The sequence below is a fragment of the Melozone crissalis genome, unplaced genomic scaffold, assembly GCF_028551555.1.
Source record: "Melozone crissalis strain CALT ecotype California unplaced genomic scaffold, PUWL_Pcris_2 ptg000056l_1, whole genome shotgun sequence".
Taxonomy (NCBI): domain Eukaryota; kingdom Metazoa; phylum Chordata; class Aves; order Passeriformes; family Passerellidae; genus Melozone; species Melozone crissalis.
In genome coordinates, this window is record NW_026535834.1 from 9,004,711 (window position 1) to 9,019,316 (window position 14,606).

Consider the following 14,606-nt stretch of genomic DNA (forward strand, 5'->3'; position numbering starts at 1 on the left):
AATGTCATCACAGGGCTAGGAAGCACCAAGCACGACACAGGAACCACTTTTACTTGCAGAACCAAAGCTAACCATAGAGAGAATGGTAAAAAGTGGGGTTTGCTGGGGACACAGAGCTGCTGGTGTCCCCTCGACTCCCCCTGCTACGCTACGGCCAGAAATGAAAAAGCACAAGACCAAACATTGAGTAACAGCACAGCCACCTAACCTGTCTGCTATATATCTGACAACTTAAATCAAAAATATTAGCTTGGAAAGAAACCAACAATATCATTCCAAGAAGGTTATACACATCCTTAGCAGTTAACTTTGCTCAGCACAGCTCTGGTGCTTTAAATATGGAACAATCGAACAATTTTGTGAGCAGAAAAGTGACACAGATTTATTCTTTACATGGGTTTTTTTTGTTGTTTTTGTTTTTCTCTTTCTAGGCAACTCTACAGACTTCAGATCTTTTGCCTTGCAATGCAGATCATCTGATTCCCCCAAAGGTGGCCAGGTTCTTTAAACATGCACTTCTCTGTAGCTTCCAGGCCGTGTTTTTTACTTATTTTTGTTTAAATTCTGCGGACCAGCAGGTCGTCCCCATTCCTAAAAACTCTACATCAGTGTTCAGGGTGGCCTGAGTGCCCGTCAGGCTCCTCCTGGGATTACAGGATCACACAGAAGAACTTCTTCTCTCTAAAGGGGTTTTCTGAGGCCGGGACGGGGGTCAATAGAGGGTCCTCCTTGGCGTGGGCTTCACAGTACGCCATCAGGTCTGCTGCTGCTTTGGACACCTGCAAAAGGAGGAGCCCTGGGTTAGGGACAGGCTGTGCTGGGGACATCCCACCTGGAGAGGTGCCACCAGGCTGGCAGCATCCCTGGGCAGGGACCCCTTTGGACACCTGCAAAAGGAGGAGCCCTGGGTTAGGGACAAGCTGTGTGACCGTGTTCACAGGGGTCTCAGGTTGAGGGAAGAGATGAGGATCTGACTCCATGTTTCAGAAGTCTTGATTTATTATTTTATGATATATATTACATTAAAACTATACTAAAATAATAGAAGAAAGGATTTCATCAGAAGGCTGGCTAGGAATAGAAAAAGAAAGAATGATAACAAAAGCTCTGTCTCGGACTCTTTGTCTGAGCCAGCTGGGCTGTGATTGGCCATTAATTAGAAACATCCACATGAGCCAATCAAAGCTCCACCTGTTGCATCCCACAGTAGCAGATAACCATTGTTTACATTTTGTTCCTGAGGCCTCTCAGCTTCTCAGGAGAAAAAATCCTAAGGAAAGGATTTTTCATAAAAGATGTCTGTGACATGGCTGTGCTGGGGACATCCCACCTGGAGAGGTGCCACCAGGCTGGCAGCATCCCTGAGCAGGGAATATCAGATCTGAGATGGGAGCCTGACTGACAAATACTGAATCCCTGCTGGGGCTGGTTCTGGGCTGGTTCTTCACCTCTGGGCTCTGAGCTGCTCTGTCAGCCTGAATTCCCATTGCCAGCTTTCCCAGCCTTCCCCCATTCCCATCCTTCACCTGACAAGGACTGACTTCAGCATCCCTGCTGGCTCTCCCACGCATCCCTTGGCAGGAACATCCACAGCAGCGTTTCCTGCCCTCACCCACCAGCCTCTCTCTTTATTCCAGACATGGCAGCAGCTCCCGAGCCACCAGAGCTCATCCCAGCCCTGCAGCACTTCTCTCCCTGGATTTAAGCTCTTAGCAAGGAGCTGAGATGCCTTGGGGACAGTCACTCCTTCCCACCACCCCACAGGGCTCCAGGGGATGCTTCCAGCTGCCTCTCACCCCTGGCAGTGCCCAAGGCCAGGCTGGATGGGGCTTGGAGCAAGCTGGGATGGTGGAAGGTGTCCCTGGCAGGGGGCTGGAACAAAAAGGGCTTTAAGGTCTCCTCCAACCCAAACCATTCCCAGATTCTATAATCTCATCTCCCACTGCCTCCTGGCTGGATCTGCACCCCCAGGGCCATGGCTGAAGGTTTATCTCACCTCTCCCCTTGTTTTTTGGCTGGAGAAAGGTTTGAGCAGCAGAGCACAGCCCTCTTTCAATTTCCCTCTTCTTTTGATTTCCTTAATCTGGGGCTCTTAACACTGATGACTGAATGGTCTACTTAAAGCAAGAGCATCCCCCACAAACACCACCTGGCTCCACCTCCCAGCTCCCTCCACGAGCTTTGGGCAGCAGCCACCACCTCCCAGCCTTCCCAGAGGGATCTCCCAAGAATCCCTTACCTTTATCCTGTCGATGTTGGCCTCCATCTTCAGCTGCTCCACCAGCTTGCGGGCCTGTGCTATGCTAGCAGTGTTGTTGCTAGCCATGGGCAGGCCAGGAGGGCTCTCGGGATGGGCTGTGGGCAGGAACACACCAGGATCAGCTGCTGGGCTGCTCCTGCCAGCTCCAAAATGGGTTTTTTACGGGATTTAAAAAAAAAAAAAAAAAAAATATATATATAAAATATAGATCATATTATATATGCCAGCCCCCAAAGGATGGGCTGGGGTTGCTTGTGTGGAGGGTCAGAGCCATCAAAATGAGGGGGTGAGGATGGGAAATGCCAATCCAGGGCAGGGACATGCTGCCAGTGCTGTCCCCAGAGATGGGTGGCACTGGGACCGTCCAGAGCCCAGCCTGCAGCAGCAGGAGCCCAGCTGAGCTGTGCTTTGCTCTTTGCTGTTCCACGACAGCCTCTGACAGCAACAAAAACCAGGGAACAGGATTTCTGTGCCAGGCTCATTCCCTGCCCATCCTCCAGCCCCTGCCGGTGCCCAGTGTGTGTCCAGTGTCCCTCGGCCTCCCTGCCTTTGTCCCTGCTGCCAATTTGCACATTGAGATGCTAAACAGGATGCTGGAGTTTCCTGTTTCTGGAGATTTCTACCCCAGGCAGGCGGGGGATGCTCATTAAGGTTACTCCAGGCTGGATCCCGGATGTTTTTCCAGCACCTTCTACCAGCAGTGAGCTCTGGCAGAGGCAGCAGAATCCCAGCATCCAGCTCCTGCAGCAGCAAGGGCTTTCCAGCAGTGCTGACGCTGACTGGGGCTGCCTGCCAGCTTCAAAATGGGTTTTTCATGGGATTTAAAAAAACATATATAAACATTTTAAAAAATTATATATAATAATTATATATAATCTATGTAATCTATAATATAAATATAATCTATATCAGATAATAGATATTATATATTAGATAATTGATATTATATTAGACAATAGAGATTACATAAATAATATAATATAATATAATATAATATAATATAATATAACACAATCTGCATAATATATAATGTTATATATTATAACATTAATATAGTATATGTTATATAATAATATATAACATTATATATTATAATAATGTTATAATAATGTTAGAATATATAACATTATAGTTTATATTATATTATGTTGTTATACTATATATATTATAATAAAGTTATATAACATTATTATAATATATAATGTTATATATTATAACATTATAATTGTAATTATAATATAAATTACATAATATATAATGTTATATATTGTGTAATTTATATTATATTAATGATATATTATATTATATTCTATTAATGATATATATTCTATTCTATTCTATAATATCATATCATATCATCATATCATATTATATTTATTATATTATATATTTTTATGGGGTTTTATGGGATTTATATGGGATCCCACTCAAATCTGTGGGATTTCTAGAGGAATCAACCTGGCACTGGTGCCTGTGCTTGGAGCCAGGGCCAGCCAGGTTTGAGGATGAGGAGGGGAGCACAGGGAGGGGTTGTTTTTACCAGAAGCTGATCTCTCCGCTGATCTGTGCCTCTAAGGGAAGCTCTGCTCCTCTTGGCCCTTCACTGCCCTTAAATAAAGAGAACAGAAAATGAAACTCAGCTCCGTGGGACGATCATTTCTGGCACCAGGGACCCCACAGACGCCGGGTGCCACATCCCCAGGTCCCCGCCGTGTGTCCCCCTGCCCTGTGCAGTGCAAGCCCAGCCCCCAGGGACATTTTTTGTTTGCATTCAGCGAGGTTTTCAGCACAGGAAGAGGTTTCAGTCATGGGCAAGCAGCCCAGGGCTGCTGGCAGCCCCGAGCAGGCTGGAGGGCGCACAGGGCATGGGTTGAAGGTCTGGTGCACAGGAGGAGCATCCATCTCCTGGGGAGTGCTGCCAAAATGCTCCAGCCCAGCTCCTGCCTGGATCTGCTCCCCAGGCCATGGCTGGAGGTTCAGCTCAGCCCTTGCATTGCTTATCTCACCTCTCCCCTCGTTTTTTGGTGGCTGGGGAAAGGTTTGAGCAGCAGAGCACAGCTCTCTTTCGATTTCCCTCTTCTTTCGATTTCCCTCTTCTTTCGATTTTCTTAATCTGGGGCTCAACACTGATGACTGAATGGTTTACAAAGGATTCTGAAATGAATCTTTTGCTTCACAGGGCACCATTTGTGTTGGGGAAGTTTTTTCTCTTTCACAAACAGAATGAGACTAGCGAGAGATGTTCCTTGGAATCTTATTACAACATAGGCCTCATTTTCTCAACATTAGATAGCTGAGACAATAGAGAAATAGCAAAAGCTCACGTCCTGCCAGCAGCAGCCAAAGATTTCTTTGTTACAGAACATTTGAAAACTTTTCTGACCAATAGCATATTGCTAAAGTTTACAAACAATTGTTCTAACCAATCACTAGAAGTACACATACTTCACACACTTATTTCTAAGTAAGAAATACTTCTTACTTAATAGAACTTCTATTAACAATGCACAGTACACCATTATTGAGCTTAAAACCTTCTACTATCTTACTAAATATATTTTTTCTACACTCTTAAAGTCTATCTTAACCAAACCTAAAACTCAAGCTATTGTTTCAGGTCCTTATTTACTATTTACTTTACTTACTATAATATTGTAACTTTTCCTACCTTCAAACTTTACAACTACAACTAATTCTAATTTCTCTACTCTGTCTATTTTTAAAACCTACTTTCCCAACTTTCTCAAACTCTTTTTACCTTCACTATTCCCCACACCATGGAATGTGCTGTGGTTCTGGCACAGCAGCAGGTTCAACCAAGACTGGCTTGGGTGCCACAGAGACTTTCCCAAGGCAGCAAATGTCACCCCTGGGAGGGTTCCAAAAGTGTGTGACTGTGGCACTTGGGGACACGGATTAGTGGTGGGATTGGCAGTGATGAGGGCTCAATTTTAGAGCACTTTTCCAACCTAAACAATTCCATGTTGTGCCCTTTCATAGCGTGTCTTAAGCTGCACCAAGGGAAATTTAGGTTGGATATCAGGAAAAAGGTTTTTTACAGAAAGGGTGACAAAGTTCTGGAATGGCTGCCCAGGGAGGTGGTGCAGTCCCCATCCCTGGGTGTGTTTAACAAAGCCTGGATGTGGCACTGGGTGCCAGGGGTGATTGAGGTGCTGGGGCTGGGTTGGACTCCATGATCCTGAAGGTCTCTCCCAACCCAGTGATTCTGTGAATTCTGTGAATTTTGTGAAAGGATCTGCTCCAGTGGCAAAGAATCACTTCAGGGACTTCTGTTTAGGACCCATAGGAGCAGGGAGGGCAGCTGAGAGCATCTGTATGGCTGTTACAGCCCTGATATTTTAAATAACTCTGTACATCCAACCCTGCTGCCACCCTCCTGCAAGGAAATCCTCCCTTGCTCTTACTACAGCCAGCCCTAGGGACACTAAAATGGGGAAAACAGCCCCAAAAATAAGGTGAGGGAAGGGTGGGACCCTCCTGAGAGGAGCACAGGCCTGTTGGGACAATGCTGGGGCACCTCACAGGAGCCTCCCAGGAGCCACCACACCCTGGGCCACGCTCAGCCGCTCTGCAGGTGCTTCAATTAGAAACAAGAAGCATTTTGGGGCCAGTGATGGGTTTAGAGCATTTCCACCCCTGGGGAAACCTGGGGCGTTTCCTCCACCACAAATAACAAAAAAAAGCAGCAGGTGACACTTCAAAATGAGCTGGTGAATGTCCCACTCTGGGCAGCAGCCCTGGTGGAGCTGCTCCAGCACAAATGCAGCTCTTAAATCCCAGAGAGAGGAGACCCCACTGTGCCCTTGGGAAGGTGTGGAACCCCAAAATTCCATGGGTTTTTTGGTTTGGATTAGATTTATCATAGAGAGATGGAATGGGTTGGGTTGGAAAGGACCTTAAATGCCATCTCATCCCACCCCTGCCACGGGAGGGACACTTTCCATTGTCCCAGGCTGCTCCAAGCCCTGTCCAACCTGGCCTTGGGCACTGCCAGGGATCCAGGGGCAGCCACAGCTGCTCTGGGCACCTGTGCCAGGGCCTGCCCACCCTCATATTCCATCCCAAAATCCCATCCAGCCCTGCCATTCCATGTCCTGTCCCTCCATCCCTTGTCCCAAGTCCCTCTCCAGCTTTTTGCACCCCTCTGAACAATCCCAGCCCTTTCCACACACAATAAATAACCCAAGGCCCCTATGCACTACAGACAAACATCAAAACAAGCTGGCAAGATCCCGAGCTGTAATTACAGTGCAGAGCCCAAAAGAGACACTATCCATGTCCTGGCCCTGTAAAACATCATTAGCGTGAAAATAACGAGGAAGGGCTCATTAACCTGTGGGCTCCAAGGCAGGAATCCCATTATCCAGGCACACACGTGCCATTAAGTGAGGAAAATAAGGCACTGCCTGAATTCCCTTGGGAGGGCCATAAAACTCCTCTCATCGCAGGCAAAGCTCAGCACAACAGCAGTGGGTGGGTGTGAGAGCAGCCCTGTGATAATGGGAAGACCAGGAAATGAAGTAAAAATAAATAAAAATGAAATTAAAATTTAAAAAAACTTAAAAATAAAATAAAATTTAAATATTTTTAAAAATAAAAGTAAGCTCAGCACAACAGCAGAGGGTGTGAGAGCAGCCCTGCGATAATGGGAAGACCAGGAAATGAAATAAAAATAAAATTAAAATAAAATTAAAATTTTTAAAAATTTAAAAATAAAAATAAGCTCAGCACAATAGCAGGGGGTGTGAGAGCAGCCCTGTGATAATGGAAAGACCAGGAAATTAAATAAAAATAAAAATAAATTAAAAAAATTAAAAATAAAAATAAGCTCAGCACAACAGCAGAGGGTGTGAAAGCAGCCCTGTGATAATGGGAAGACCAGGAAATAAAAATTAAAATGAATAAATAAATAAAATTAAAATTATCCTAAAACAAAACCTATAAATAGAACTATAACTGTAAATATAAATAAATTTATAGATATAATAAAGGAAATTATAAAATAAAAAAGAATATTAAAATGAAAATGTAAAATTTAAATTTATTCTATATATTTCTTTATAATATATAAAAATAATATAAAATATAAAATTAAAAGATATATATTTTATAGATATATAGAGATACAGATATATATAATCTATTTTGTATAAAAACATAAATTAAAAATTATAAATCAAAATTCAAAATCCAAAAGGATTTTGCTGCCTAAGGGCAGGAGCTGAGCTCTGATGGAGGACACCTGGAGATTAATTGGGCTGATGCTGGCACAGCTCCTCAGTGAGCTGTATCCAAGTGCTGCCATCACTCCACCAGGCTGGGAATTCCCAGATTCCCCAATGGGGTCAGGCACTCTCCCTGCACCCACCACATCCCAGCCCTGCCTCTGGAATTCCCATCCCTGTGCTGGCCCAGGGAGGGAGGTCACTGCCAGGAAATCCAATGCCTGGAAAATAAACTTCCCTCTAAACGCCATGCTCAAATATTTTGGCTTTTTTCCTTGGATCTGAGGACACTTTCCAGGGTTTTGCTTGCTTGACTGCAATGAGTAAAGAGGAGCTGGGGGTTGGAGGAGAGGAGGATGCTCCACAGCTTGGCTTGGCTTAAATCTCCTCCCTGTGAGGGTGGGGAGACCCTGGCACAGATTCCCCAGAAAAGCTGAGCCTGACACTGAGCTGAGCTTTGTGTCCAAGGCCAGGCTGGACAGGGCTTGGAGCAGCCTGGGATAGGGAAAAGTGTCCCTGCCATGGCAGGGGTGGAGTGGGATGGGATTTAAGGTCCCTTCCAACCCAAACCATTCTGGGATTCCATGAAAATGCTGGCAATAAATGTCTGGACATGAAAATTTTGCTGCTGATCTTTGCTATTTGAAAAAGCTCAAAAAAACCCACCTCATTTGTTGCTCTCTGCTGAATGAAGAGCTTTGGGTACATTTGAATGACTTTTTTTTTTCTGTCACCAGCAGCACCCAGCCTGAACAGGCACCAAAAATTGGAATTTAGGTGAGCAAACAGCGAGGCACATCCCTGATCCCTGGTGCAGCTGTGTCAGCTCTGCTCATTCCAGCTTTCCCAAAAACTTCCCAAAGAATGGTCAAATACTGGAGAATTCAGGGCTGCCCAAATATCAGGGAATAAAGATGCCCAGATACTGAGGGATAACAAAATCCAAACAGAGGGAAATACAGATTCCCAGATATTTGAGAAATAAGGATGCCCAAATACTTGGGAACAAGGATATCCAAATTTTGAGGAATAAGGATGTTCAAATACTGAAGGATAAGAAAGTTTATACAGAGCGAAATACAGATTGCCAGATATTTGAGAAATAAGGATGCCCAAATACTTGGGAACAAGGATATCCAAATTTTGAGAAATTGAATAAGAATGTTCAAATATCAGGGAATAAGGATCCCCGGATACTGAGGGACAAGAAAGCCCATGCAGAGGGAAATACAGATTGCCAGATATTTGAGAAATAAGGATGCCCAAATACTTGGGAACAAGGATATCCAAATTTTGAGGAATAAGAATGTTCAAATACTGAAGGATAAGGGTGCCCAGATATTGAAGGATAAGAAAGCCCATACAGAGGGAAATACAAATTCCCAGATATCTGGGAAATACAAATGCCCAAATACTTAGGAACAAGGATATCCAAATTTTGAATATCAACAATCAAATTAGAAATAGAATGTTCAAAAACTGAAGGATAAGGATGCCCAGATACTGAGGAATAAGGATGTCCAAATATTAGGAAATAAGGATGCCCAAATACTGAGGAATTAGGGTGTCCAAATCCTGAGGAATTCAGGGATATCAAAAGACTGACAAATAAGGATGTCCAAATATCAGGGAATAAGGATGCCCAGAAACTGAGGAATAAGAAAGCCCATACAGAGGGAAATATGGATTCCCAGATATTTAGGAAATAAGGTTATTTATTTCCAAATACTTGGGAACAAAGATGTCCAGATTTTGAGGAATAAGAATGTTCAAATACTGAAAGATAAAGATGCCCAAACATCAGGGAATAAGAATTCCCAGATACTGGAAAATAAAGATGCCCATATACTGAAGAAAAAGGATGTCCAAATATGAGGGAATAAGGATGCCCAGATACTGGAAAATAAAATGTTGAAATACTGAGGAATAAGGATGTCCAAATACCGAGGAACATGGACACCCAAATCCTGGGGAATTCAGGGATACCCAAATTCTGAGGAATAAGGATGCCCATATAAAGGAAAAAATTATTCCCAGATACTTGGGGAACAAAAATGCCCAAATACTGGAGAATAAGGATGTCCAAATATTGTCCAAATATCAGGAAATAAGGATGTCCAAATACTGGAAAACAAAGATGCCCAAATACTGAGGAATACGGATGTCCAAATTTTGGGAAATAAGGATGCCCAAATACCAGGGAATAAGGATGTCCAAACCCTGAGAAATCTCCACCAAAATCTTCACCTCTTATCTGTGATGTGGAGCAACAAATGTGGATGTGGAGCAGCTTGATGGGCTGAAATTGGGATTTAAAATGCTCTGAGCTAAAATCCACCACTGCTCTGGGCCAACCAGCCCTCCTCCATCCCACCCTCCTGGATTCCTGGAAGCATTTCCACACCAAATGGCACATCCAACCCAAAGCAGGCACTGCAAAAGGAGCATTTCTCGATGCTGAGCCCTCCTGCTAAGCTGCCATGCCATCCCTCCCTCCCAGCCCAGGCTCCTGTGGGGCTCTGGCACCCCAGAGCTGCCAGCTCTGCTTGCAGGAGTAATTAAGCTTCATTTGCCAGCTCCTCGTCAGCAGCAGCTGCTGCCTGCTCTGCACAGAGCTCAGAGGCTGTGGAGCACAGAGGATCCTGGATTTGGGCGCCTGGCGCTGGATCCATCCCCAGCTCCAGCTCCAAACCCATGGCATCGGAGCTGAACCACCTCCAGAAGTTTTTTTCTCCTCATTTAGTTGGGTTTTAGCTCAAGGTGTGCGTGGGTGGAGATTGGAATTCTCCTAAATGGCATTTTCCCATCCCTGGAAGTGTCCAAGGCCAGGCTGGATGGAATTGGAAGCAACCTGGGATAGCAGAAAGTGTTCCTGCCCACAGCAGGACATGGAAAAAGATGAGCTTGAAGATCCCTTCCAACCCAAACCATTCCATCATTTATGGGGGAATAACCTTTTCCAACCTGGATGATTCCATGCTTCAATTTTCCAGATTTTTTTCACCTCCCAGCAAGCTTTTTCTCTGCTTTCCATCTCTCCCCTCTGAACCAAAAGGAAAAGCAAGAATGAAAGTGCTGACATTGGCCAGGCTGAAACCTCTCCCTTCCCTCACCACAAAGACTGAAAGCAGCATCACCCACCCCGAAACCAGCTCCTTTTTGGGGTGAAAGCAGCAGCCTCCCCGCTCCTTGCCTGCAAAAAAAAAAGTCATATTTTCCATCCCTGATGCATTTTCCACTCAGTTCTAGCAAAGTGGATGAACCCCACTGGGACAGGAAGGATTTTGGGGAGAGCAGGGATCAGGGTTGTTCCTACCAGGCAGGCATCACCCATGTGGGGGTTTGAGCCAGAAAAGAGGGGATTTTTGGACAGAAAAGGGTTTTTGGACAAAAAAGGATTTTTTTGGACAAAAAAAAAAAAAAGTGGGTTTTTGGACAGAAAAGGGGCCATGCTGGGTATTATAATGAAGAAATTAGTCCCAAATCTCATTCACTCTGGGATTTCTCCCTGTCCCTGTGCTTCCCAAGAGCTGAGCCCAGCCCAGCTTGCTGAATCCCCACTGAGACAAGCAGGATCTCCCAAAAACTGCCTTTTTTTCCCCAAAAGCAGCCAGGATGCAGATCCAGAAGGGATAACTGGGAACAGGGTCACTGTCTGGCTGGAGTGTGGGAATCCCTCGTGAGGGGCTGGATGCCTTTGCCAGGCATCTTGTGGCTTTTGCTAAAAGCCATGGCTAAAAATAGGTGGCTCAGCTGAAAATAAAAATTGCTAAATATATCCAGAAAAGTATAAAAATACAACAGGCAAAATAGAAAATAGCAGAGCCACGTTTTCCAGGGGGTGGGAGATGGGATAGTCCCACTGATCCCAACAGGAGTTGCAGATCTGGCTGGGAAAGGAGACTTAACACACCCAAATTCCAAATGTTTCACTTTTTCCTTAAGGAAAGAAAATTATCTGAGCTTGATTTGTTCCATGAGGCAAAAAAACCCTTAATCCTGAGTGCTGGTTCCAGCCCCAGCTCCCAGCCCCTCTCCACAGGGATTTTATTCCTTTTCCCAGTCATTTTTAATCCTGGATGTCCAATCCAGTGTTTAAATCCCTGGGAAGCAGCTTGCAGGTCAGAGATGGTGCTGGCAGATAAATAAATAAATAAATTAAAAGACAAGGGAGTGGAAAAACCGAGCCTGTTTCCATGGCAACAGCTTCCTTATCCCTTTGGCTGCATCCCATCCCTCCTGGCAAAGCCAAACAGGAGAGCTGGGATGGGCACCTGGTTCAGCCCCAATTGCTGATCCCAGAATGGTTTGGGATGGAAAGAACCTTAAAAATCATCCAGTGTCACCCCCTGCCATGGCAGGGACACCTTCCACCATCCCAGGCTGCTCCAAGCCCTGTCCAGCCTGGCCTTGGACACTGCCAGGGATCCAGGGCCCCACCACCCTTCAATTCAAAAATTCCTCCTTATATCTGAGTCTGAATCAACCCTCTTTAGGATTAAAACCCTTTTTGCTGTCCCTCCAGGCCCTATAAAAATCTGTCCTCCTTTAGAAGGTTCCTTCAGGCCCTGCAAGGGACTCTGAGCTCTCTCTGGATCTTTCCCTTCTCCAGGTGAGCGCCCCCAGCTCTCCCAGAGCATTTTTAAGGATGGGAATTATCAAGCCAAGACAAAAGCACATTTTGCTCTTCCCTAATTTTTGCTTTAAAGGAAGAGCTCAGCATTGGGATTGGCTCTGTCAGAGGTGGGATGTGCCCTTCACTCACCTGGTGGGAAGCTCAGATGGAGTCAGGAGGCTCCAGCCTCACATTCCTGCTGTGCCCCCTCTCCCTGGAGCAGCCCATGGGCAGCACGTGCAGGGCAACCTCAGCTGCTTTTGTTTTCTCTCAGGCCCCAACTGAAGGCTTAAACTGTAGCAAACAGGAACCAACCTCAACTTCCTTTTTTTGTTTTTTAGGGGTTTTGTGGGTTTTTTTTTGTTTTTTTAAATATATTGTTCAGGTGAAAGATCAGCAGCTCTGGTCCCTCCTGCCACCGTTCCTACAAGGTTTCGGCTCTCTCCATCCCAGTGCCACAGACCTGCTCCAGGTCTGGAAAAAGTATCCAGAGCCATGGGAATGCCACAAGGGAATACACTGGTAGTTGAGCAAACCCCCAGGCTGCTTTAGGGTTGTTATCTGGGGGAAAATCCTGGGAAAAAGTGCTGGTGCACAAGGGATAATCCCAGTGGTGGGAGCAGATCAGGCTCTGGGTGTTCCCTCACCTTGGCCAATTACTGGGGAACAAAGATGCCCAAATTCTGAGGGATAAGATGGAATAACATGCCCAAATACCAGGGAACAAGGATGCCCAAATTCTGAGGAATTATGTGGAATAACATGCCCAAATACCAGGGAACAAGGATAGCCAAATTCTGACAGATAAGGTGGAATAACATGCCCAAGTATCAGGGAACAAGGATGCCCAAATACCACAGAACAAGGATGCCCAAATATCAGGAACAAGGATGCCCAAATTCTGAGGGATAAGATGGAATAAAATGCCCAAATATCAGGGAACAAGGATGCCCAAATATTGAGCAATGCCCAGCTACTGGGGAATTCAGGGTGCCTAAACACCAAGGAATACAAATGCCCACATAAATGAGAAATAAGGAATTCCCAGAAGCGTGGGGAATAATGATGGCCAAAGGCTGAGGAATAAGGATGCCCATAAAGAGGGAATAAAGAATTCCCACCTACTTGGGGAATAAAAATGCTGAAATATTGAGGAATAATGATGTCCAAATACTGGGGAACATGGACACCCAAATCCTGGGGAATTCAGGGATACCCAAATCCTGAGGAATAAGGATGCCCATATAAAGGAAAACATTATTCCCAGATACTTGGGGAACAAAAATGCCCAAATTCTGGGGAATAAGAATGTCCACATACTAGGAAATAAGAATGGCCAAATACTGGGGAATTCAGGGCTGCCCAAATATCAGGGAATATGAATGCCCAGATACTGGGGGATAAGAAAACCCATACAGAGGGAAATATGGATTCCCAGATAGTTGGGAAATAAAGATCCCCAAATACTTGGGAACAAGGATGTCCAAATTTTGAGGAATAAGAATGTTCAAATACTGAATGATAAGGATGCCCAGATACCAGGGAATAAGGATGTTCAAATTTTGGGGAATAAGGATGCCCAAATACCAGGGAATAAGGATGTCCAAATCCTGAGGAATAAAGATTCCCAGATCCGGAGGAATAAGAATGCCTAAATACCAGGGAATAAGGATGCCCAAATACCAGAGAATAAGGATGCCCAGATACTGGAAAATAAAGATGCCCAAATACTGAGGAATAAGGATGTCCAAATTTTGGGGAATAAGGCCGTCCAGATCCTGAGGAATAAGAATGCCCAAATCCCGAGGAATAAGAATGCCCAAATTTTGAGGAATAAGGATTCTCAGATATGGGGAGCAAGGCTGGCATCTCGTCCTGCTGTGACTCAGAAGGGAAGGGGCCAGGCTGTCACATGCTGTGACACCCCAGCAGGGCAGATAAGGGCACACATCCTGTCACACCATCTCCAACCCCAACCCCTGCTCTCCACCAGGGCTCAGCCCTGTCAGGCTGCACTTGAGTGAAAATGAAAATGCCTTAAGGTTTCATGGGGTTTTTTGGGGGGTTGGGTTGGGTTTTTAAGGTTTAATAAAATGTTAAACAACACCCAGAGGTCACCAGGAGGCTGCTGCAGCACAGGGGTGGAGGAGAGGAGAACACACAGCTTGAGAAATTCCCCAAAATCCATGGATGGACCAGAGTATCTCCAGCACACAGATCACAGAATCCCAGAGTGCTCTGGGTTGGAAGAAACCTCCAAGCTCACCCCATTCCAACATTCAAGCTCACCCCATTCCAACCTCCAAGCTCACCCCATTCCAACATTCAAGCTCATCCCATTCCAACCTCCAAGCTCACCCCATTCCAACATTCAAGCTCATCCCATTCCAGCCTCCAAGCTCACCCCATTCCAACATTCAAGCTCATCCCATTCCAGCCTCCAAGCTCACCCCATTCCAACCCCCAAGCTCATCCCATTCCAACC

General features: G+C 45.3%; 1 protein-coding gene across 1 annotated transcript in view; it reads right to left on the bottom strand.

Moving 5' to 3' along the window:
• Positions 1 to 266: 266 nt before the first annotated feature.
• The window catches only part of GNG2 (G protein subunit gamma 2), a 30,979-nt gene continuing 16,639 nt past the window's right edge, over positions 267 to 14,606 (bottom strand). Inside the window, exons 2-4 of the mRNA XM_054286915.1 lie at positions 3,801 to 3,868; positions 2,240 to 2,355; positions 267 to 779 (exon numbers count right to left, since the gene is read on the bottom strand). Coding sequence (XP_054142890.1) covers positions 651 to 779; positions 2,240 to 2,326 — 216 coding nt within the window. The 5' untranslated portion in view covers positions 2,327 to 2,355; positions 3,801 to 3,868 and the 3' untranslated portion in view covers positions 267 to 650. The remainder of the gene's footprint in view (positions 780 to 2,239; positions 2,356 to 3,800; positions 3,869 to 14,606) is intronic.